Source organism: Phyllostomus hastatus, unplaced genomic scaffold (genome assembly GCF_019186645.2).
Source record: "Phyllostomus hastatus isolate PE091 unplaced genomic scaffold, TTU_PhHast_1.1 phas_contig_58, whole genome shotgun sequence".
Classification (NCBI taxonomy): Eukaryota; Metazoa; Chordata; class Mammalia; order Chiroptera; family Phyllostomidae; genus Phyllostomus; species Phyllostomus hastatus.
Genome location: NW_025333916.1, coordinates 32364730 through 32390148, shown reverse-complemented (window position 1 = coordinate 32390148; position 25419 = coordinate 32364730). Strand labels below are relative to the sequence as shown.

Below are 25419 nucleotides of genomic sequence, written 5' to 3'. Positions count from 1 at the left end.
TGAGCAACTCTATACCTTACCTGAATATCTATCCCAGAAACCTGTACCTTATCTGAATGTGCACCACATACCCAAGCACATCTGTAGCTTACTTGAATCTGCACCACCTGCACACATCTGTATATTAAAAAATATCTGTACCACACACCTGTGAGTTGATGAGAAGCCCATACTATTTTCAACAGGAACAGCTCTCCCTGCTAATGAGGATGAGACCTTAACCCATCTACAGTCTGACCTTTTCTTTCCAAGCGTCTCACCTTCCCTAAATCAGGAATGCAGAGCTGGTCACATTCACACATCACATCTCACTGTGGCCGACACAGTGAGAGAGCAGGCCTCTCAGCACCCACTGACACTCTGATCCCTGGAGATTAAATGCTGCGTACTTTCTGGAAGGTGCCTCACCAGGGCCTTGAACCACCATTGCTGGGACCAGGTTCCCAGGGCTCCAGCCTGATTCTAGGCCCAAGGGGCTTCAGGTGCAGCGTAGGTAGGGTCCAGTGTACAGCAGGTGGACTGGGAAAGCCAGCATTTGCAGGATGGGGCACAGAACTCGATGAGGCTGAATGAGTAGTGATGCCTGCTGCCCTCACCATAAGCTTGGGGTCTTCACAGGCCCAAGATCAAGGGAGAAATGGAGTGGTGTCTCCACAGGCACCTCTAATAGCCACGGTGTGTGGCACGGGAATGGGGATAGGGAGGCCCGGTGCAGGGAGTGTGGGACTCGGTAGATGGAAGACAGAGTCCGATGTGTCCAAGAGGACCTGGGAGGTCACCTGAGCACCTGGATGTTGGGACTCAGGAAGCTGATTCTTGGGCCTGAAGGCCTCATGGCATCTGCAGCTTCGGGCCTGGGGGTCAGAAGACTGCTTGTAGTTGCAATTTTTTTTAAAGATTTTATTTATTTTTAGAGAGGGAAGGGAGGGAGATAGAAAAACATCAATGTGCGATTGCTGAGGGTCATGGCCTGCAACCCAGGCATGTACTCTGACTGGGAATCGAACCTGCGATATAGTTGCAATTTTAGGGTTTGGGGTCAGGAGACTGACCTCACTAAAGCGGAACTCAGGGTCCTGTGCTGGTGCTGTGTCATAAGTGTGTCAACATCCAAAGAGGCATCCAATATGCACAAGAGTGGAAATCCTCAGAACCCGCCCCCCACCTCCACCAGTTCTGGTTTGGGGAAGCAGTTCAAGTGGTAAAGCGGGAGGGGCAGAGACAGCTCAAGGTGATTCCCTGTGTGACTGACCACTCACCCACTTTACTTTCCTGTTTGAAAACTCGGCAGCAGACCATGACAGAGTTCAGAGTGAATGACCAAAACCTGCCTCTACACTACACTGGGATGTGTATGTCCAAAGTAGTCCTCTGAAATTCAGACAAACCCCTGGAACAGGACCGATGGGATCGAGGCATTTCCATAAGCGAATTGTGTGGACAGCTGGAGGTGTCCCAAACCCCTCCAGGCTTCCCTCACGAGCACGTCAGAGATGGACCAGGACAAGGGGCACATTGCTTTATTGCTTATGCTGCTTATTCAAATAAATACAATAAACCCTTTTATTAAAAAGTAAGGCACATGAAAAGCCTTCTGTGCAAGTTCTGTATAATTTTAAAATTCCTATTGGCTAATAAAAGTTTTCCCACTGTAGAATCAGAGCTATACAGCAAAGCACATGATGAATGTTTTACATGCAGAGTACCTGAACCATTCATTATTATATCTTACCTCATGGCACAAACAGTCCCAAATCAAATGCCTGTGTGTGAATAACAACATGACTATTGTTACAACGGCAAAAATGTTAATCAGCTTATCCACATATGTACAGTTGGGTCCCCAAATATGAATTATACAAAATCTAAAGGAAGAACAGCAGCTACTGCATCCATGCTCCGTTTTGTTAAATGTAAGAGATTTGGCATTTTCAGTCTTTTTTTCCCGCAAGTCACGTTGCTATTTGTAAAAGGCCAGTGTTATACGATGCTGAAGACCATGGAGAGGTACTGTTCATATGACACCTGAATCCAGCCGTCCTGATCTGTATCATAGCGTCTGAATATGTCCGTCAACCTCTGGGGGGGAAAAAAAACACAGGCATTTAGATCTTGATATTAAACAGAAGGAACAAAATGAATTTGGCAGAAAGACATTTGCAAGCCCAGTTTGGAAGCATCCATGTCTCCACACTCTGTGACAGAGACCAGTGCGAGCACGGTGGGGGTTCCTGCCCACTTCCCAAGCCAGGCCTCCCCCAGCAGGTGATGCTCAGCACACAGCATGGAAGGGCGAGTCTCCTCGCCACAGTTCAGGATCTATCCTGCCTGCCGTGTTCTCCTGTCTGCCGATCTCCCACCCCAAGTCTGACCATTCAAAAGCAGAAAGGAGATGGTACCCAACAGCAGGAACAGTCAGGAAAGGCCCATCCCAGACGACAGAGCAAGCAACCACAATCAGTCCTGAAGAACCATAATGCCGAGAAGAAATCAAAGCCTGGGTTCATCGTGACCTTGGTGGCCAGCCAGCTGCCCAGAGCAGGGCCCGGAGAAAGGCTGGGGCCTGGCCACGTGGGCTGTGCATGCCCTAGTCTCCCCGGGGCTCTACCTGTTGTCCCTTCAGAGCCGGGGCAAGGAACTGGCTACTACAAACAGGGCCTGACACAGGGGACCATCCCCTGGGTGTCAGCGAGGAGCATTCCGGCATGTGAGCAAAACAACAGAAACCACCAGCAGCACTTAACTCTGGTTTGAAGAACAATGGGTAATCTTTTTTATGTTTTAATTGTATTTTTCCAAGATTTCTACAAGGTTTTAAAAAAGATTTTATTTATTTTTAGAGGGGAAGGGAGGGAGAGAGGGAGAAAAACATCTATGTGAGAAACATCAATCAGCTGCCTCTTGTACACACCTTGACCAGGGACTGAACTTGCAACCAAGGCATGTGCCCTGACTGGGAATCACCTGGCGACTCTTCACTCTGCAGGACGATGCCCAACCAAATAAGCCACACTGGTCAGGGCTCTACAAGTTTTCATGGTTTTTGTTTTGTTTTGTTTTTTGTCAGAAACAATTTTTGAAAAGCTTTTTTCTTTTTGGAAAAGAGATGAAGGAAAACAAACATTTTTTAGGGCTTTTTACTTGTGGCCTACAGCTCTTCTTTCCAATTCCCCACCTCTGTCCAGCATTTAGGGTCATTCTCGAAATGTGGGTGGGACTAGGAAATGGCAATCAGGCCCAAAGCACAGCTTCTGGAGGCCTGCCTGGAGGCAGTGGCTGGCCTGTTCTCAGCCTAGGGGGAGCTTCTCAGGGGATTTATCACATTACCTCAGCTGCTGAGCATATATGCAGTAACCTTTGCTTAGGCAGAAAAATAAGAATCATATGTTTACTTATGGAATCATCTCAAATGAAAATCCTAAGCAAATCAGACACAGATCCTAATGAGATTTTTACACCGCACCTTTTTCTGGTGTGTTCAAGCACTGCCAACCTGTAACTCAACCTCACCAGACCCTGAGAGACAGAGGAGGTCAAGGTCTCGCATCTCAGATATCTGAAGCTTCAGAGTTAACAGGCCTGGATCTGGAGAGACAATGACCCACCAGATTCACTGGAAGGGAAATCAGAAACTTCACTTTTAATGACCTATCATTTTAACAAGAAAAAAAAAAATCTGAGAAAGTTTTTAAAAATTCCACATTAGATTTAGAAACCTCATACTGTTCACATCTTCAGTGAGTTTTAAAGCTGACAAAAGGGAACCTCTACTTGGATTCAAGTTGCTAGCACTTATCTTCTAGAGATGGGCTCTGCTAAAATATTGATGGAAAAAACATTCTCTTCCATAAGTGGAATCTGCTTCAGAATAATGGGGGAGGAGGTTACAGAGTTGTTATAATTCACTGACCACGAGTAAAAATGGTTGAGTCTGAGTGACAGGCACATGGGTTCATTTTACTGTTGTCTCTGCTACTGCTAATTTTTTTGCCGTAGGACAGGCATCTCAGAAACCTGTGCGGGAACAGGGCGTACAGGGTTCAGCGGGACCTGAGCTCCACCAGATACTGGCGGGAATGGCACCAACACCCGCACAAGGACCTGTGGGCTCCGGACCCAGGATGGGGATTTGGAGCTCACCTCACACAGGAAGGCAGGGCAGCAGGAAGACCACATGGAAAATCTGCCCATTTACTCAGAATAAAAACACAACGAAAATAGTAGAGTATACAGGTAAGCAACCCGCTGGATATGGGGAAAGAAAACCATCCTTCCAAATGGACTACTCTATAATATTTCCAGGGAGAGAAAGCACTACTGTTTACCCCTCTGAGTAACAGAAAGAAGAGTTACTTCTCCAGAGGAAAGAATAACTTTCAGAAGCTTCAGGAACTAGTATTACATATGCCTGACCCCACTTTACCACAGCGTCCAGATTGCTATTTCCTTTTTCCTCTGGGGAGCCCAGTTACCTGCAAGACAATGCAGCCCTGGATGAAGTCATCAAAGGCGATCTGTCCCCGTCCTTGTCTGTCAAATTTTCGAATGAGGATGTCGTGAAACTGGTCAGAGAGCCGGTAGCCTTGAAAAGGAAGCAGAGTAAATACAGTGCCAGGAGGGCAGGTGTTTGCTTCAGCACCACACGCGCCCTCCTTCCCAACAGACCACGACGCTTACCACAGCTGGTAATAAATGCTCTGGGCTGGGGGGAACACATGGTGCACATTCATTCAAATGCACTCTAACCTACGTGAGTCACTCGGCAGTGACCACTGCTGACAGGCGGAGTGTCTTCCCGGAGGGTGAGGAGAAACCGGAGGCTGGACCGCACCATGAGCTGAAGGACCCCGTGAACTCACTAGCTCACACTGTACCCGCAGTCCACTGGGTGGCCCCACCACAGACCACCCTGCAAGGTACCCAGGCCAAGTTTCTTGAATGCAATGGGGTGCTCATTTAAAAAACTCCTTTATTGATAGATTTTATTACATTTATTAATCTAGATGTGAAAGTTCTGAATGGTTCAGCTGCCCTGGGTTACTCATTACTAGAGAATGTTTTGAAAGATAAAATATCACTGACATTTTCTGGTTCAACAAAATGTAAACCTAAGGAGGAAACAGATTAATTGATAGATATCTCCCCCACAGAAATGAACTGACTAGGAAATTAAACATTGCAAGGAGTAAGAGAGCCTCACAAAGTTCAGAACCACTACAGGTTCAAAAAATGTTATGGCAAAGAGTCACTGATTCCATTTTCAATTTACTAGGCGTGTCTTGAAAAGATCTCCAGCAGGAAGATGGGTCTGAAGATGTGTGAACGCAGTCCCTCATGTGTGGGACAACCTTGTGGGCCAACTAAATGAAGACACCTGCTTCCTTCCCCTTCCTCCCCTCTGAATCCCACTACCTGTGTGACCAAGGTATCCTTACTTAGTCAGGAGACAAGATCCAGGTGCCAAAATATTTTTACTGGTTTTCAGTCTTGTTGCAGTCTTTGCAAGGAAATGCACACCATACTGTCTGAGTGAATGTCACAGTTAATTACCTGTATGAACACTTAACACTTCACTAAAAAAGACTTAAACATGCAAACGTGATGGTACCTTCTTGAGTGGCCAGCGTGCTTCGCACGTCTCTATGACTTAAATTCAGGTGCCCCTCCCTGCAAGCTCAGTAGAAGACAGGATGCCTGACTTAGAAAGAGACAGCAGGTCCTGGATGGTTGTCACTCCTCCTGGCCCCTATGATTCTCATCTCCTCACACCAGCACCTGTGCCTGTGGTCAGGTAAGACAGAGACCCAGGCTGGTGAGGGCTGGGCTTGGGACACCAGGACGAGGCCATGCCCATACGGGTGCAATAGCCTCCTGCCCAGAATGGGAAAGGACAGACGAGGGAGTGATGACACAGTATCTCCACAATCTACAGACAACTGGAAGCAGCTTGTATTGCCCCTGGCACTAACTTCCAGTGACCCTGGATCTCAATACCATTGCCAGGAAAACAAAAGCGAAGAAAATCAGACCAGAAAAATAAATGGTGGAAAAACCATAGAAAGAAGAGTATTTATCTGAGAGGCCAAAATCTGGGAGCAGCCACTTCTCTACCAGGTCTTTTCAGTAAAAATCCAAGTAGCAATAATAAAAGGAGGTGCCCTCTGTTGTGGCCCCCACAGTTTAGAGCCCTGGCTGGGACTGGCTGCCCTTTAAAACTGGCGTGCTGGCCACAGGGTCATACCCCAACCTGTAGATAAGCACCTTTCTGCTTCTGAATAAAAAGGAGACAAAGCGAATGCAGCAAAAACAGTTGAAAATGAGTTATGAGTAAATAGAGGTTCATTACATTTCAGCAAGTTTTCATAATAAACATCACCCTGGCTCAGCAGCCGACGGGGCCCAGGTGGAAGAAAGGAGAGCTGGGTGTGGAGCTGCGCCAGGCCCTGTACTGCCTGAGTCAACTCCACCTGAGGGGCTGTGGCCTGTGGCCACCAGGCTGCCATCAGTGAGGGTGTGCCTCATGCACCTTCTCACATCTAGGTCTCTGTGCGTGGCACACAGCACATATTAATAAAAGTTTAAAAACCAATGGACTATCAAATCCAACACGTGTGCCAGTCAGTCACACAGCGCTGCCAGGGCTGGCCTGAGACAACAGCACGGAGCTGACAAAGGTCAGAGGGCCCCTTAGGGCTCAATGCCCCAGACCCCCTCATGCATCTGCTGGGCTGAAGTTAGCCCTTGCTTACCAGAGGCAAGATATCTGTTCTTAGGGGTCAAAACTGAACGGAACGTCTTGCTTTTGCGGCACATTTCCTAATACTATGAAAATCTTCCAAAATAATCAATACAGGGAAAGGATGACAATGTTCCTTGCACAGAAAACAAGGCTTCAGAAAAGCCCTGGAAAATCAAGAACCAATCACAGGAAGAAACTTTTTAGAATAAATGAAGAAACACTGCAAAAGATTATTTACTTTTTCCAGAAAAAGGTCGGAAGCCACGACAGGAAACATCTCAGCACTGAGGTGTGAGGGGCCTGCCAGCTCCTGACCATGCAGCGTCCCTGCCTGACCTGCACGGCTGCGCCATCGCTGCAGCAGTGCTGGGTCTGACCGGTACTGGGAGGCCCAAGGGTTCCAGGTCATCACGCTCCACACAGGCGTTTCCACCATGAGCTCCAAGGACACGGTGTTCACAGCACCAAGTAAAAAAAGAGGGCCCTGGGCCTCTCGAGGTTAGATAATGCTGTGTTCTGCGACCCGTGACACCTGAGGTCACTTGACTGGAAATCATTCACAGGATCTGGGCTCCTCCCTCCCAAGTGCTTCCCATCCTGGCCAGGCCCCGGGCTCCTTCCCTCCCAGACTCCCCTCGGACCCCCACCAGGTCCCCTACCTAAGGGAAGAACAAGGTCAGTAGCGTTCCGAGTTCCAACTCAGAGAACCCGAGATCCACGTCCTGCACAAACTGACCACACAGACTTCCTGTACAATCCCACGGCCTCCACCTGACAGATACTATGTCTGAGTTCATAAGACAAGGAAAAGAAAAACTGACGGAAAGAGAAGACAGCCATAAAGCACATGATCAGAGAAAAATGGAGACGGCAAGACCATATTAACAACCACAAGAACTGAAACGTAGTTTATACTATTAAAACTTAAAATACCCAGAAAACAGTACATTATAATCTAACTTTTCTTATTTTTTCTAAGAGGCATTTATAAGCAGCCTTTTAAGAAAAACATAGAAGGGGTTTTGTCATGGGGGCCCAGTGAACACAGGGCTGAATAAAACTGACCCAAATTAGAATCTCAGTGTAACTTCAACCTTGAACAAGTCCGTCAACATTTTGGTTTTTCCTCTTTTAAAAAAAAATCACAACTTCCTCTCAGACCCATTCCTTGGTATCGGAAGGCCCGCTGGCCCCTCTGGAAAGGTACCATGTGTGCACTCCTGACCACACTGCACGCACACACGCTGACATGCACTTGAGAATGGGAGCTCTTACTGACTCTGACGCCCTGCCCGAGGCCCACAGTGTGCACTGCAGCTTAGAGAATCATCTCTTATGTGTATTGTGTCATCTTCCCGTGCATTTTGATGTATCATGAAATATAAGCTGCCCTACACTGTTTTTTTTCCACTTATTCACTGCAGATTGCTTCAAAGCCACATTCTCAATGTGCTTGTGATGTCATTCCAATTCACAAAAGATAAACGATTGCATAGCCCTTATCTCATTTTGGATGAAAAAAATGCATTAACAAAACTGCATGTGTCTCCAATAACATCAAAATATAAATCTGTTACGATGTAAACAAAAAATTCACATAGACTGGGTTAAAAAATCAGTTAAGTTAAACAAAGTAAAAAGCACTTTAATGGTACCTAGGTTCCAAAATGAAACATGCTACACAATCAAGGTAAATGAATTACCAAAACCTGAGAGGGCTTGCTTGAGCTCATTCTTGTCAATCATCCCCGAATTGTCCCTGTCGTAGGTGCGGAAGACGTTTTGCCAGTCTGTGATGTACTTCCAGACGCCTGTGAACTCATTGAAGTTCACGCCAGCCTTGTTCTCGCGGTCAAACATTGCTAAGAGGAAAAGGAGTGTGAGTGGTGGCAGTGAATGGAATCTCAACGCTATTCACCAAGAAACACAGCCCCAGCAGCCACCTCCCCACATATCCAGCAGACCTGGGTACCTCTGAGCCCAGCATGGCGCTCAGCCAGTGAATCCCCAAGTGTTGCTGCTAATCATGCTTATTGGCTGAGTCAGGGGCAAGATTACCTCTGCTGGGGAGGGGCAGAGATACCATCCCCATGAAAAGGAAAGTGCAAGCAAAACACACTATTAGAGTCACAATAAAAAGAATACTTCACACTGAAGCAGGTTCTACAGAAGCGCAACCACTGGCGGTCTTGCGTTGCCAGGAAGACACCAGAGCTAAGTGTCCCTTATTCCCAGCTCCTAGTTCTGGGCCTAGAGCCCGGGGACCCCTCCACTCCCCAGGACTGACACACTCCAGAGGAGGCTACTTCAATGAGAAAGAGACTCCATCAGGGGTGTCCAACCCTTTGGTGTCTCTGGGGCACCCTGGAAGAAGAAAAGTTGTTTTGGGCCACACATTAAATACATTGCAGCATGTAATCAACAGAAAATCTCATACTGTTTAAGTAAATTTACGATTTTGTGTTGGGTCGCAATCATAGCCATTCTGGGCTGCATTCGGCCCACAGGTCACAGATTGGGCACCCCTGCAATGTACTGGCTTCACTGTTATTTTTAAAAGTTTTTATTTGTTTTTTAGAGAGCAGGGATGGGAGGGTCAAAGAGAGGGAGAGAAACATGGATGTCTGAGAGAAACATCGATGGGTTCTCTCTTGAATGCCCCCAACTAGGGTCCTGGCCCACATCTAGGCATGTGCCCTCACTGGGAATCGAACTGGCAATCTTTTGGTTCACAGGCTGGCACTCAACCCACTGAGCCACACCAGCCAAGGAGAGACTCTACTGGCTTTAATGTTTCCTTAGTAAGACCTGCCTTTCATTAAAAAAAAAAAATCAGCCCAATTCCAGGTCCACATACAAAAGAACCTAAACCTGTATTTACATAAAATTGCAAAATGGCTAAAATACATGTATATAAAAACTGGGTCTGAATCAATGCCATAAGGAAAATGATAAGTCATTTGGTGTCTCTTCAGCTAAGGAGATTAATGTAAGCCTGTAGAGCATGAGTGCTCCTGGTCTGGTCAGAAGCACATTACATTCAGTGAAGTTCCATGTAATAAAAACCAGGGGATTCCTCAAGTCTGAGGTCACACAGGGTAAGGCCTGTGCGTGCAGCATGCAGTCCAGTGTATACAAGAAACCTTCAGGTGGGCAACTGAAAGGGCAGATCAGATGTACACTCACAGTAAAGAATCAGCCCTAGCCAGGTGACTCGGTTGGTTGGAGCATCATCCCGTTTATCAAAAAGGTTGCTGGTTCGATCCCCGGTCTGAACACAAACCTAGTTTTTGGGTTCAATCCCCAGTCAGTGCGTGTATGGAAGGCAACCAATAGGTGTTACTCTGATTCTCTCACTCTCTTCCTTCCTTCCTCTCTACAATCAATAAACCCATCCTCAGGCAAGGACTAAAGGAAAGAATCCGTCTGGGCACAGAAGGGCAGGACGAAGGCCCACATCTAACAAGAGCTCTGGGAGAGTAAGGCAGGATGCCAGCACCCTTACTTACATATGATTGACCTGACAGTCACAGGATTAAATGGAGTCCAGGTGCCTGGAAACAAAGAGGAACTCAAGTAAGAGAGAGCAGAAAATGCCTTTAATGTAGAGGAAAAACAGTATTTTTGCCTACCCCTCGTTTCTATAAAAACAGCCCATTTTCCATTCTATGCATACAACTGTTTCAGTTCTGGGTGGCACACGGGGACCTACCCCCTGCCCTTTGAGCTGTGGTGTGCTGGAGAGTCTGCTGGGGCCACACCTCACACTCAGGGACACTGGGCCCTGGAGCACCTCCCAAGTCCACACCCACCCAACTCAGGGCTTGTCCAGGCTTCTAACCCTCACGTGTATCCCCCCAAACACGTGCACATCCTCCACCCAACTCCCACTCCCGCTTTAGGCCTCAGGTGAAATGCTTCCTCAGGGAGCTTTCCCTGAGTGCCCCACACTCCAGGTAGCTACATTAAATCCATCTGCTCTGCTCGTGCCTTCTGACTAACCCCTTCAGAACACCTTGCAACGGTCATTACTCCAAAAAGGCTGGTCCTCCCAAGAAAGCAACGGCTCACATGTCCCCACCCAAGCCTGCCACATATCACCGCTGGACAGCACCTTTGTGCAGGCTTCACAGACCTTTGGGGGGAGTTGGGCAGGAGTGTGTATATAAAGGCATTAGGAAAAGTCAGTATTGTTGGAAACCAGTATAAAAGCAAAACTATGTTACAGGAAAATTCCACACACAGGAGTATCACTGCTTCACCCATGCATAGACCCTTCACCAAGGGCTCACTGCTGGCCCTTTCCTCCTCCTTAGTGGCTCCATGCATAGAACTGAGGTTCACAGAAGATAACCCCCCCACTGACCAGAAGCCAGGAACCACAGGCCCTCACTGGAGTCTCTTCCTTCCTTCGTGTTCCTGCCACCTGATTCGGACTAAGTGACCAAGGAGATGAATTGCGTGTGGGCCGAACTGAGCTGACGGGGCAGAGCTTGAGCGGTCAGTCCACCCCGACTGCGCATATCGACCCTGGGCTGTCAGCGAATGACTTGGTGGAACAAGTGTTAAAAGCAGTCCAAGTGAACTAATTAAGTAAGGCGGCACACAGGCCCTCTTGTGGTGAGGACCAAGGGCCCCGACGGGTAGGTGTGGAGTGCACAGATAGCGCAGACCAGAGAGGCAGGCCTGGGGGACCCAGCAGTGCTGGAGGAGCCTGGGAACTGAAGGGTCTGGGCGGAGTCAATGATGGAGGGACCTGGAACATGGGGGAAGGCCCCGGACATCCACTTGTCCTTCCTGTTACCCAAATGGGACCTGACTCTCCACAGAAACCAGGGGGGCAGTAACAGCCAACAGGCAACTAACTGACTCTCAGTCCTGTGGCCTGGTTCCCAGGCTTAACATCAAGGCTTAACAACCCACAGTGAAGCCGAAATGCCGCAATGTGCACACTTTACATTTTGGTTATATTAAGCATTAAATGCACCGGCCCTGGCTGGTGTGGCTCAGTAGACTGAGTGCTGGCCTACGAACAAAAGAGTCACCAGTTCAATTTGCAGTCAGGGCACACACCTGGGTTGCAGGCCAGGTGCAGGGAAGGGGGTGTAAGAGGCAACCACACATTGATGTTTCTCTCCCTCTCTCTCTCCTTCCCGTCCCCTCTCTAAAAGTAAATAAAATATTTAAAAAATAAATAAATGCGCCCCAGTGTCAGCCTGAAAACCTAAACAGTTTATAAAACAGTTTTCTGTAAGAACACACACTGTAATGCCAGTAAGGCATGTTCGACAGCGCTTGCTGGAGGCAAAGGCCATATCCTACAAGTGTTTTTTTCCACAAGCCCTTCACCCCCAGCGAGCCTCTCCCAGGTTTCCTGGGCCAGCCGTGACTTCGAACATTCCCATTTGCTCTTTCCAGTAACCGACGTGTCCAGAAACACCAGAACCAACCGGGGTGCAAAAGATTACCTGTCAGACTTCTATGTAGAAATATATGTTCACTGTATTGTCTCAACTATATCTCAAAGAGCCCCCCCCTCCAAAAAATCCCAAAACAAAAAACCTGGAAACACTACTCTTTCCCCTGTAAATTGAGTACACAACTTTTCACCCATAATTTGGAAACAGTGCTAACACCTGAAGCAACACTGCAGGAATGGCACGCTTATGGGACAAGCTGCAGTCTGCAGGGTGGTCAGTCACCATAGGGGGCTTTAGCGTTTTTCCACTTCAAGTCCAAGCACACAATTGATTTCAGGAATTTGTATCTGCTCCCGTCTCAGTTTGCTCTGCGATAATACTGGGTTGGCCAAAAAAAGTCCTTGTTTTTTTTTTCTGTAAAATAAAAACCCATTTTTTTCATTTTCACCAATCACTTTATTGATTTGGATGTTTTGAGTATGTTGGCTACCTCCTGCATGGTATAAAGCTAATTAATTGTTCTCAATTAATGTCTCAATTTGATTGCTATCAACTTCAACTGGTCTACCTGACCATGGAGCACTGTCCAGCAAGAAACCTCCAGCACAAAACTTCACAAACCACTTAGACACATTTGATCAGTCACAGCACTTTCTCCACACATTGCACGAATTTTTTTTGTTTCAGTTGCGTTTTTACATTTCCTGAAATAATAAAGCATAATATCCTGAAAATGTTGCTATTTTCTTCTATCTTCAATATTAAAATGGCTACATAAAAATTCACCAATTTTGCTAAGTTTTCAGAATACACACTGTTGTGACAGCTGTCACAATACAATCTAACAAAATTGTTTCAGATGAAATTAAAGAAAACTAAGCGCTGTAAGAGCCATCTAATGGGGGAAAAAAAACCAAACGAACTTTTTGGCCAACCCAATATATCATCTTTTTACTCTCCAAAGAGTTTTCTTTCTTGAAATTATGTCCTATTAACCACAAATTTAAATTTTGGTTGACAAAGACTTTAGTGATGGTGACGGGTTTAGTCTTCACAACTCCTTGCATACGTACAGTTGAAATACCTAAGTACTTAGAATCTTTTTTGGGGGGAAGACTTCCCATCATCACTGGCAATCTCTGCGTGCTTTCCTGCAGCAGACGCAGAACCCAGCCTTTCTGGCTTTTCTGCCAGGGGAACCTGTGGGGAGGGGGTGGAAGTGCCGCAGGCCCTGGACGCCATTCAACACATGGATATGCGAGGACTTTGGTGCCTCTTTAGATTCAGCAAAATCCCACATTTCACCAGTCATCTTCAGTTAGAGCCTCCAACAGCCATGACTGGAAATATGGCCTTTCTGAAAAGCTAACTGAATACTGACCAACAGCACAACAATGCCTATACCCTTTATCTGATAAATGCCCCTTCTAGGAATGAGTTCTATGAAACGCTGGATCCAACCACTGCAGTAGTAACATTGATGAAAATTAAAACAATGAAGTGCCTAACAGCTAACACTGTAAACTCCATTCGGGTAGATATGACATTGTCTTGCAGTTCTGGACCAGGCAGGGCGGCACCTGGTGGAGATGGGCTCGGCTGGAGGGGGAACAGGATCTCAACTTCAGCTGTCATGTTTTTACACCCAAAGATACTGAGGCCAGGAACGCTGTGACGTGCCCAGGCTCGTGCAGTAACCTATCAGCAAAGTCAAGTCACCCAATCCCAACTTTCCTTGTTTCTATCTGAAACTCTGGTGGGCAAGTTTCTGGGAAGAGCAGATGTGACAGGCTGTGTAACCAGCTAGGACAACACTCACGGTCAGTGTGGTACAGCAAAAGGACAGAAAGTAAAACCAGCAGAGGGAAAGGCACTGGGACAAGTCTGGGGAGACCGGGCACAGCTTCCACAGCTTCCAGAGCGTGCCATATGTAGTCACCCAGGACAAGCTTGATCCTCCAGCGACAGGCTCATGACACATGTGAAGTGTTTGCTGTCAACCAGAGAAGCTCCCCTGAGCCAGGGAGCCCAGGGCTTCTCTTGGGGATCAGTCACTGAAGCTCCCGATGCCCAGAGGGAAGACAGGTGCTCGCTAGCACCAAACTCTGTAACATTTGCCAGGCAAATGGGCACAATGCGCTTAAGGCTCTCAGTGTGCGAAACACTCTTTATTAGTCAGAACATTCCAGAGGCAGCCAGTCATCCAACAGGCCCTTTCTGGAAATGTGTAGGCTCTGAGTAACCTAGCCTGCTGAGTCAGCCCTCACCTGCACACAGGCAGAAGGGGGTTGCAGGTGAACCTCACTGCCTCTGCTACATCTGGGCAACAAAGACCATCACCCACAACACTGGGCCAGACAGGGATGCAACTGCAGGGACTGTCTGCTTGCATGGTCTCACTTCTATCATTCTTTCAAATACAGGATCCCCAAAACAGAGGAACTCTATTTTGAGAAAAATGCCTTTAAAAGAATATATGAATTATTACTTTTTAAGATATAGCTAAAAATGCCTCCTCAAAATACACCAATATCTTATGTTAAGGCAAACCTTAAAGCACAAAAAAAGAGGCTTGAGCAAAAGTCAACTTCCCTTAATTCCAAAAAATAGTGTGAAAGTAAAAAAAATAAGTACCTAAAAGTCAAGACAGTTTGTGACAAGTTATTTTAAAATGAAGGCACAAGAACAGTCCCTTCTCTTTTCAGACCCACTGGCCACACACGTCCTGAGAGCAGTCATTTCTGGAGGTTTTCCTACAAAGGACTCTGTGTGTGCGACCTACAAAAGCCCTTTTCCAAGATGGTCTCAGCTCGACTTCAAACAGAGAGCACTCCAAACCACAGGTCTAACTGAAGATAAAGACCATGCTGTTCTGTAGCTCCAGTTTCTCACCAGCAACAAACTACTAAAAATAATTTCCTAAAACAGACCAATAACCTAGTTCTAATGTGAAAACAGAAGCCTATTCCCGGGAGAAAAATCAGAACTGAAGGCAATGTCAACCATATCAGCTACAGGAATTCAAGGAGCAAGATGAGCCGACACTGTCTATCCAGTAAGCAGCTTGGCCCTTGTTCAGGAGGAGACAGCTACAACAATGGTTACAGAAGGTGAAGAGAAAGGAGCACATCAAAGAAACAAATGCTGTCCAAAGGGAGGGGCGGCACACACCAACGTGAGACGAAAGGGGCTTGAAGGGGTGGTGGTGTAGGAGGAGTCCGTCTTACCAACAGGAGAGGCGGCACTCTGGACAGAAGGAACAGAGATCCGAGGCTGGGGGGGGACACGGCAGGGCACCAGAAGCATCTGGCCACCAAGTGAAGAGACAGATAGGAAAGCACCAGGGTCAGCGAGAGCCTGACTGAGGAGCAAACCTGAGGCAGAACATGAGCAGCGACGTGGAGGTGCACCAGCAGCACACTTCCGGATTCGAATCCTGACTTTATCATGTGAGAGCGACAAAGGGCAAGTGCAGTGGTGGTAATACCGTCACCTACTCTGCGACGTTGTGAAAGGACTAGAAACCTGTACTCGTTAATCACCTGCCTTTCTGCAGAAAGAAGTTTATGAAGCCCTGTCTGGGTATTTCAGTTGGTTAGAGTGCTGTCTGGATACGCCATGGTTGTGGGTCCAAGTCAGGGCATGTACAAGAAGCAACCAATGAATGCATAAATAAGCGGAACAACAAATCAACGGTTGTCTCTCCCCACCCCTCTTCCTGTCTCTCTCTTTAAAAAAATCAATATTTTTTTAAAAAGCAGTTTGCAAAGACAGTCAGTCAGTCATGAAAGTAAATTTTAATTATGTTGGAGAAAAGTAGGAAGAAAGTGAGGAGTCTGAGGCTACATCCATGAAGCTTACCTCCTAAACGCTAAATTCTTGTTACCAATGAACCACGAATTTAACTAAATTTTTAGCAGGTAATTTGAAGAGAAAAACCTAATTGCCTAAAAGATTGTGTTTGTAAAATACAAGACAGCTCAATCATCACAGCTGATAAATACACAAGAAGCACCACGTTCCCAGGGAGGAGTGACATGGCCATTTCTCTAGGCTGCCCCAGAGGGCACAGTGACCACAAGGCCACCTTTGTCAGGTTAAATGACTGCTTCATGGGGCTAGTTTAATGGTTCCAATAAAAGCTGAGGGAATCCCACAGGGCAATTCAAGAAAAGCAACTCTAGAGGGGCCACTGTGAGATGGGTCCTGATACACACTGGGTTAATACAGATATTGATTTCTAAGCACCTTAGAAGGGGGGAACGATCATCCTTTGGACAATTCTGTTGAAAATTCGCAGTCAAGCAGGCTCCTGGTTGAGATTTAGTAGCAGTGGAGTTCAAGACTATGTTCTGACAGAGCAAAGAGCCATATGCTCCAACAACAAGCGTAACCTCTAGTGAAGACACAGGAGCCTAACCCTTAGGTCAGAACAGAGGGTCCCCCACTCGCACCTGCGGGGCTCCAACAACAATGCTGACTGTGGGACAAGGTTTGCGAAGTGCCCAGCATGCTGCCCACGTGTAGTGTGTGCTCCCTAGATGGTGACTATCATCACCACTGTCATGAGGGAAAGAAAATCCATCAAAGACTCAAGGCGGTCCTTTGACCAGTAACAGTGGCAGTAACACCACTATTCCTTATCCCTCACCAGAACTCTACATGCACTTCCTCAATTTACCATCCCGGTAACTGTGGGACACAGACCCAGAAAGGTCAAGCCCCTGCTCAAGGTCACATTCCTAGAACTGGTAGAACCTGGGTTTGATTTAGGGAGGCTGACCCCCTGAGCCCACCCAAGGTGGACAGATTCAGAGTATGCGACCACCACTCCCAACTGAACAGGTTTCACACAAACCCTAAACCCGGGCAGCATTCTCCAAACTGAACAGCAAACGGACAGAAAGATGTCCAAGTGGACTGCGAATCAGTCCTCCCTCGCTGGAAAAGAGCTCTAAGAAAAGACAGTGAGCGAGGGGCACTCTCACCGTCCTGGCCAACATCTTTAACATCCGCCAATTAACATATGATGTGAAGAAATCATCTATTTTGGTCACAGAAATCACCTGTTTTGGTTAACATTTACAAAGTTTTAAGCCAGGATTTGCCAGATTGTAGCCTGCTGGATTCCAGGTGCTCTGGACATCCTTCATCTTTCTGGCAACCCTGTCTTCTACTTGCCCTGATGTAACTCAAGCACTGGGGACACAGACCAAAAATAAAAAGGGGTTAATAATGATCAGAGAAGAATCAAGAACACACAATCGTCAAGATGGAAGTAATAGAATTTCTAAATTTTCTGAAAATAATCTATATAAACATACGTGAAGTTGTACACCAACATCTGTGGCCTACACATGTTAAAGACTGGAAATAAAGTCAGTGGTATCCACCCTTCTTCTATCACGTAAATGCACTAATGTAAATACAAATCTGCAGCTTCATCCAAATCATGAGGCAATAAAATACACTAACACTGAGTTCCTGGTTGTGCTAACAGTGAGGGGCGCTGCCTTCTTTAGCACCATCTTCCGCACTGGGAGGCAGGGTGTGCGCCCTTGGTCTGTTCCACTCCCTAGTCCAGTCTTTCTACAGCATCAAACTGCTTGCCACTAATAAAAACTAGTAAAAATGAGTCTTTCAACATCTTTATAACATCTTAAAATCAATCCCCTTTCTAGCGTATTTCTAGTGGGAAGGCAAGAATCAGAAAGGACAGTGCTTCTGAGGGATTAAAAAAAGGATAACACTGTCAGGACATTTAATAAAGTAAAAGATCTCTAACAGTACTTCCATAGATTAATCACGTGGATTGACGCTGGAAAAACTCAACTCCACGGAGAGCCGGTAACACACCGCTCACAAGAACTATAACCCTCTTCCTTGGCTGAATGCTTCTAATTCTGCCACTGACAAGACCACCCGCCCCCCCAATTTGGTGGTCACTGGGACCTTGGTGGCCCTCTCCAGGAGGGTCACAAAGATCAGTTACCTAAGAAATTCAATGATCTTCAAGATACCAGAAGGATATCTGCTGTACAAATCTAAACTTCTATTCCTCCCTAAAACCTACACCTCCAATCTGCTCCACTCAAACAGCAGTTCCCCACACTGATCCACACAGTTGTTCCGCAAGGCACTCTGAGCAGCATTATTAACAACACACACAGGGCCACTTGGCAAAATAAGTCGGAACCGCCTCCAGCACGTGCCAATAATCAGATGTACAGGGGGGTCGGGCTTGCAGTTTAGAAGTCCTGATGGCCAAGTCCCACTCACCGTTGGACAGTGCTTGCTGAAGCTCATTGTCGGATATCACGCCGCTCCTGTCTTTATCAACCCTACAAAATCAAGACCAGTTCACCTGGTGATTAGAAGTGCACCAAAAGCAAACTATGCAAGCACAAACATTTAACCCCACCGACCACGCAACATTAATTCTGGCATGCTTCTTCCCATGGAGCTTTCGCTTTGTTCTGCTGGGGACAAGGGAAACACCTGGGGCTACTCCCTCATCCTAAGCACTCCACCTGCCGAAGTCCAAATTCGTTCCCAGGCCTTTTCCTTCGTTTCTCCCTTCACCTGAGTTCCACCTGCACCAGGTTCTCTCTTGTCACAAACAATAAAAGATTTTCTCATTCATGTCATTCCTTGGCCATGCGTCACCCAAGTTTCCGCCATTTATTCACTGGAACCACAGCCACCGACAGAAGGGCCTCAGGTAAAGATCACCTGTCCCGGCAGCGATCACGTCCCAGCTTCTTTCCTGGCTGCTAGCATTTTAATAGCGCTGGGGCAGAGTCTTGTTTCTCTTTATCTAAAACTATCATTGCCAGGAGAATCTTCCGGAGCAGCAAGAGCCCGCCCCTCAACCAAGGGTTTTTGGCTGTTAGGGAGACGGGTGGAGGCAAGGCGTCTACCGCAGGCTCCATACCTCCAGAGAGGTCCGGCGCTTGGGAAGACCCGGAGATAAAAGGGGGTAGGACCAGGGACAGGAGGGGAGGAAGGAGAGTGAGCAGAGCGGAGGCCTCGGAATGGCTGGGTTGTGGGGGGAAGTTGGAGAAGGAGGCCAGAAGGACGGAGAAAGAGTAGGAGAAGGGAGAGACCGGGGACAGGCCAGAGTGAAGACTAGGGAAAGGCCGGGGTGGGAGGGTGGTGGGAGCGAGCGAGGCCGGGGAGAGGCGAAGGGGGAAAATTAAGCAGGAGGCTGTGGAGAAGCTGCTGGGAGGACGGAGTGCAGGCTGGGGAAAGGCCAGGGATTGAGGGTTGGAGGAACAGAGGCCGGCGGACTCCCGTAAGTGCTCGCACCCTGAACCTCACCTCTGAAAGACGTTCCACAGGAAGCTCTGGTCCGGCAGCGCCGCGCCCACGGCTGGGCCGGGGACCGGGCCGGGGCCGGCCCCGGGGCCCGGGCGGTACGGGTAGGCGGCCATGGGCCCAGGGGTGAGACTAGGCTGGGGAGTCGGTGGCGACACTAAACGCCTTAAGGTAACTGCACTTCCGCCTCTGCTGGGGGCGTGGCCTGGAGCTCAGTCCACTTCCAGAAGCAACCGGAAATATGTGTCTCCTAGAAGGTCACGGGGCCTGACGTGGCCAATCCCTTTGCGTCCCCGCTTCCGTGCTGTCTGCCGCTTCCGGCTTCGGGTACCGCCCGCGTCAGCTCGGCCGAGCTTGGGTGAGAGTTGCGAGTGCCGGAAGGAGTTCCACCCCCGCACGTTTAATTCAAGTATCGAGAGAGTCGTGATAGGCAATGTGACCGGGGGAAGAATGCGCTTGGCACACCCTTGACGTGTCTGGGGTTTTTCCAGCCCCTGTCCCAGCCTGCTTCCTCACGTCGCGTCACCAGCGCGCCTTTCCCGGGCCTCACCAGAGGCTCTCAGTGCTTGCGGACCTGGGATCCTTCAGGCGCCCGGCCAGGCTGTCCCCGTTTCCCAGTGAGAGACACCGCCCTCATTTGGACGGTCGCGCGACTGTGAGCGTTTTTAGCGAGGTCTCTTCTTAAGGGCACTCAGGTCCCCCTCCTGTCCTCCAGCTCGCCCCTCCCGCCCAGGTCCGGAGGCAGTTTTATCCTGGGCATTCGCAGACTTCCAGCTTCGCAGGTTTTTAAATTCCTGCTTCAATGATCGCTGACTTGTTTCATTCTCAGAGCTGGGAAGCATTTCTTACCAGAATGTGGGAGGAACGGGAGCCAAGGACATGGCCTTTTATTGGAGGCACCTGAGACTTTGCTCCCTGTGGACACGAATCCATTATTCAGCGCTCTGGGCACAGCTGCAGATAGGACCAGCGATCATTCTCCCAACTGTTACCCTCTGCCCCACTTAACACCGGGCCGCATTCTGGAGAGTTCCCACAAGGTCTACAAAGAAGTTAAATTATTCGAAGACCATGGCATTCACCTGCGGTACTCATCCTCAAGCCTTTTCAGCCATTCGGATTTTTTTCTTAAGGCCCCGGTGAATTAAGTGATTTCTAGTTTTCTCCTCATAAAGTATTCACATCACTTAACAGTCCTATCTAGATTTTTCCACAGCTCTTTGATCTGTAGTTTTTGAAATCCGCCTTTATATCCCATCTCTGGCTCCTATTTTGTTCTTTAGATCTCTACAAAGTTAGTAACTACGATTTTCCAACCCAATTTGTAAGTTTTCTAGTACAGTGTGCAGCAAGAAACACCTCGACGGCTGCAGAGGGCCCCTGCTTCCCTCTCTCCACAGTGACACTGGTTTCCACGAACCCTTGGCCAATTCTCCACCCTGGACTGGCCCAGCCAACATCATCTCTGGGGCCCCAAAGGGCCCCATTCTATTTTCTGTTTAGTTCTTGGGGTGGGGAACGAGTCATTCAAGGTAAGAATCACTCACTGGATGCTTATGATGAGCTAGAATCTGTCCTAGTGTTTAAGTGTTACTTCGTGTAATCCTCGTATCAGCACCTGCTTGTAAGGTATTGTTCCAAGGTCCACATTTTGCTGATAAGAAAACCACAGCTGGCCTAAGATCAAACGGGCAATTTACTGTTTTTCTCTGCATTACCTCAGTAGTGGCAAGGCTGACTCTTAAATGGGAGATTAATTAGTAGGAAATAAAGGTTTGTAGAAAATTCACCCCTGCCCCATGTACATCCATATACATGTACAAATGCATTTAGAAAGGATTCACCAGACTGGCCTGGTGCACTCACAAACCAGGCAGGCTCAGTCCCTCCCTTCACTGCACCCCCCATCTCCAAGGATCCTCTGGCTCTGTGAGGCTTCCTCTGAGAGCACTCTGAGCACTGCATGTGGGTGGCACACCCATGCTGCACTGCTAGGGCCCAACCAAGCCTTCAAGCCATTGCCATTGATGAGGGGCGTTGCCTGGGGTCCTCTCACGGCATTACAAAGATGCACAGCAACAATGGAGACCACCTTCTGCCAAGAGAAGGAGGCAGATCATCTCCTGCCTCTGATCCTGCTGACTCAGTCATTTAAAGTATTGATGTGCTTGCCACTATCTCCTCGCCTATCTCGGGATTCAGTTCCCTCCAAACCAGGTCTGTTCTAAACTTTCCATTTAGATGGTGCTCCTGGATGGAGGAAGAAATAAACTGAAAGACAACACTGCTTTCTTCTGTACATTAACGTTACCACACAATGTATCAAGTCTCAGGCCAGTCTTTCCTTTTAGTCTAATTTCTCTGAGCTAATTGGGAAATGGCTCTTTTATTATCCTGAGAATTTTTCAAAACATTGGTTCTATCTGGATGCTGGAATTCCTAACACTTTCCACAACCCACTCTCTTGTTTATCCTGTCTTTGGTGTACAATTAGTTCTCTATAAATATGTTAAACAAATGGAAGACGAATTTTGTGTGCACCTTACCTGACAGCTTATCTATGTCTTCTCATCCATCAGCTGCACTATGACTCTTGCACAATGGGTGATTTTCCTTTTTTGGTCACTTTCCCTTTTATAGACTCTGGTGTAGAATTCTAGGGGACAGAGCCCACCACACCCAGCCTTCCCCTTCCTTCCCTATATTGTTGTCAGAATTCAGTATGAAAATATATGCCCTACCACTTTTTGTCAGGCTTCTTACTGAGTAATGGTCAATTCGTCAAGTATATGCTGTTTTCTTAGATACTAGCAAGTGTCTACATTAGCACTGGCCAACAGAACTTTCTGTAAAGATAATTGTTTTCTGTATGCTCTCCAACGTGGTAGCTACTTGCCACGTGCAGCTACTAAGCACTTGAAAATGGATCAAGGTAGCTTGGGAATGGAATTTTAAATTTAATTTTGATGAACTTAAATGTGAATAACCATGTGGTTATGGTTATTGCTATGGTGGTACAAGTCTGAATGTTTTACTATATGTCTTATCTTTTGGTTCTTTTAATCCATATTAGAAATTATCCACATAATCTCTTTGGACATTATTCTATTTTCTTTATACCTTGACTCATATTTTTTTACTTGTCTAGTTTGTCAATTCCCCTAGTACAGGTGGGTTCATTTAAAAACTGAACACATTTTATATTTCCGGTTTGAAATATTCTGTCCAGAATATTTCCAGAATATTTCCGGTTTGAAATATTCTGTCCCATGGCTCAACTAGAGGAGTCCCATAGAAACTTACACTTTCAGGCTACCCATGCTGGTGGTTTTCTTGGTCTTCAAATACTCAGGAAAATAGGCTGAAGGTTTCTGGCTCAAAAGGAGACAGACAAGAAAACCATGACAGTTATTTCTTTGAATCCTAATTGGCCCTTTTGCTATCTTATTGTGCTTTAGGGGTACCCGTGCTTTTAATTCATTGTCCTAATACCTGAATGTTGCTCAAAATCCTGTATTAACACTTTGACTTAGTTTACAAAATACTCTGCCTTATACTTTCTCATTATATCTGCTGGTTGGGATGAAGCTGTCTGCAGTAGTCAGTTGTTTTTCTCCCTGTTTTCTCGTGAAAATTACCTCCTCCGTGTTTGTTGGATCACATCAGTCCATGCAGATGGTTTTCAAAGTGTGGCCCTTGGACATGAATTCCTTAACAATCTCTCAATGAGATTACTGTGGCACTCCAGTTCCAGAACCACTGTATGAGGGATTGCTAAATGGTGGTCTTCAAATCCTATTATTCCTTATTTATTTATAGGAATTCCTCTGTAAAGAACTTTCCCTAATCAACTAGGTTATCCTGAGTTGCAATTTGTAGAGAAAAGGAAGAATGATTGTTTATTTTCCTTTAAATGTCTATTTTCAGTGTCAGGAGTTGGTGCCCTAGTTATTTCCAAGAGTAACCAGTTATGTTTTTGTTTAGTTTTGGCTGTTTTTCTTTTTTTAAAATATATGTTCAGTTACAAATTTATTTATTTACTTATTTTAGGGAGAAAGAGAGAGCACCATCAATTTGTTGTTCCACTTATTCATGCATTCATTGGTTGCTTCTTATCTGTGCCCTGACCAGAGAGCAAACCTGCAACCTTGGTGTATCAAGACAACACTCTAAACCACTGAAATGAGCTCTCGCAGCCAGGGCTAGACATTCAATATTACACATTAGACACTTTACATTCAGTGTTTCAGTCTGATGCGATCATTATTGTTTGCTGACTCTCATGCATCCTCTGACATGGTCCTAGTGGTCTCTGACGGTTTCCTGGCTCTCAATTAGAAAACTACTTAGGTTCATCTTACACATTCCCTCCCCCAGCCCAGGAATCAGGAATCCGAGGAGGCCTGGTCTCTTGCAGTGGGATATGGTGCACAGGCCACAATCCAGGTGTTCGGGGTGTCCACTGCTACTAGGCCAGCACTAGGAAATGTGAATATTTTAGAAGAACAAAGAATAGTTTATACAATATTATAGGGTCTTCACCTTTCTGATTTTGAATGTTTCCTCTTTTGTAAAAAATATCTTAAGTTTTAACATTTCAATCTTAAGCAACATAATTACCTATTAACTTATACTACCCAATTTCAAAAGATAAATATCAACACTACTACCAATAATGAGATTACTGATTGAAATGTAAGACCTCTTAGTGGCTCTATTTGTTGTTAGATTCTAGTTTCCTCAAGCTGTAGACTCAGAGCCACTTGAAATAAGTCTTCTTTGTGTGACTGTCACAGCTGGATTTGTGGTTGGGTTGCAGACACTTGATGCTGTCCCTGAGCACTCACCACATCTGTGCAGCTCCTTGCCCCTTGCCCTGAGAACCTGCAACTATGCCTGAGGGCTTTCTTTGGTGGTAGAAGTATGGCTTGGAGTAGGGCAAGGAGTTTTGACACCCTGGATGTAGCTCTCAACCCATGAAACAGACCAGTCTCCTTGCTTGTGTACTACTGGCTCAAAGGCATGGATGAATCTCAATTACCACACCAAGTAGAGAAACCAAAGGAGATATCACATGCTGTATGTTTCCACTTACATAAAATGTAGAGAATGCCTAGCCCTGGCCGGGTAGCTCAGTTGGTTAGTGTCGTCTCAATATGCCAAGGTTGAGGGTTTGATCTCTGGTCAGGGCATATACAAGCAACCAACAGAATGCATTAAATAAATGGAACAAATCTATGTTTCTCTTTTTCCCTAAAAATCAATAAATAAAAAACTTTAAAATAAGGGAGCACCTTGAAAAATGTAGAGAATGCAAACTAACCTATAAGAATGGGAAACAGATCAGTGGTTCCCTGTGTACTGGTGGGGAGAGACAGGGAGATAGGTATTTGGGGTTGGTGAATATGTTTATCTTCTGCCGATTATACCTCAAAAAAGTGGTAACAATGACAATGAAAAAAATAGAAGAAAAGCTATACTAAGATAAAATTTCTCATTATGTGAGTGTTAACACCCAGAAGCTTGCTATCACATTTCTTGCAAAGCAGGACTCTCACACATTGCTGGTGGGAAAGACAATTTGGCAACATCTGACAAAAAGTGACCCAGCAATTCTAAACCTAGGACTCTACCACAAAGAAACTGGCAAAGAAAATTTCACACACAGTTATTCATTGTGGCATCTGTAACCTGGAAACAACACAGATGTCTACACTAGGGGAGAAGGTCCATGCAGCAGTGGAGTGCTGTGAAGCCGTGCCAAGGAATGAGAGCAACTCTATTGATGATGAGAAATAACTAACCCCAGGGTACATGGTTTATATAATGCAAGTATCTATTTGCTTTCTTTTCTTCTTAAAACACTAGAAAAATAAAGTGATAATCTGGGGGGCAGAGAGAGGGCACAGGGACAATTAAGGAGGTGAGCTCTGAATACAACAG

General features: G+C 46.6%; 1 protein-coding gene across 2 annotated transcripts; it reads right to left on the bottom strand.

Annotated features, from left to right (window-relative positions):
* Positions 1–1504: 1504 nt before the first annotated feature.
* PDCD6 (programmed cell death 6) lies at positions 1505–19691 on the bottom strand. 2 transcript variants are annotated; one of them, XM_045848380.1, is made up of 6 exons: positions 19480–19691; positions 18439–18500; positions 10249–10293; positions 8443–8601; positions 4473–4582; positions 1505–2079 (listed from the first exon to the last, which is right to left on the bottom strand). In XM_045848380.1, the coding sequence occupies exons 1-6, from the start codon at positions 19590–19592 to the stop codon at positions 1981–1983; spliced, it is 588 nt and encodes a 195-aa protein (XP_045704336.1). In that variant the 5' UTR covers positions 19593–19691; the 3' UTR covers positions 1505–1980. The 2 variants fall into 2 exon arrangements, with proteins under 2 accessions (XP_045704336.1, XP_045704338.1); XM_045848382.1 differs by having other exon boundaries at positions 8449–8601.
* Positions 19692–25419: the final 5728 nt, after the last annotated feature.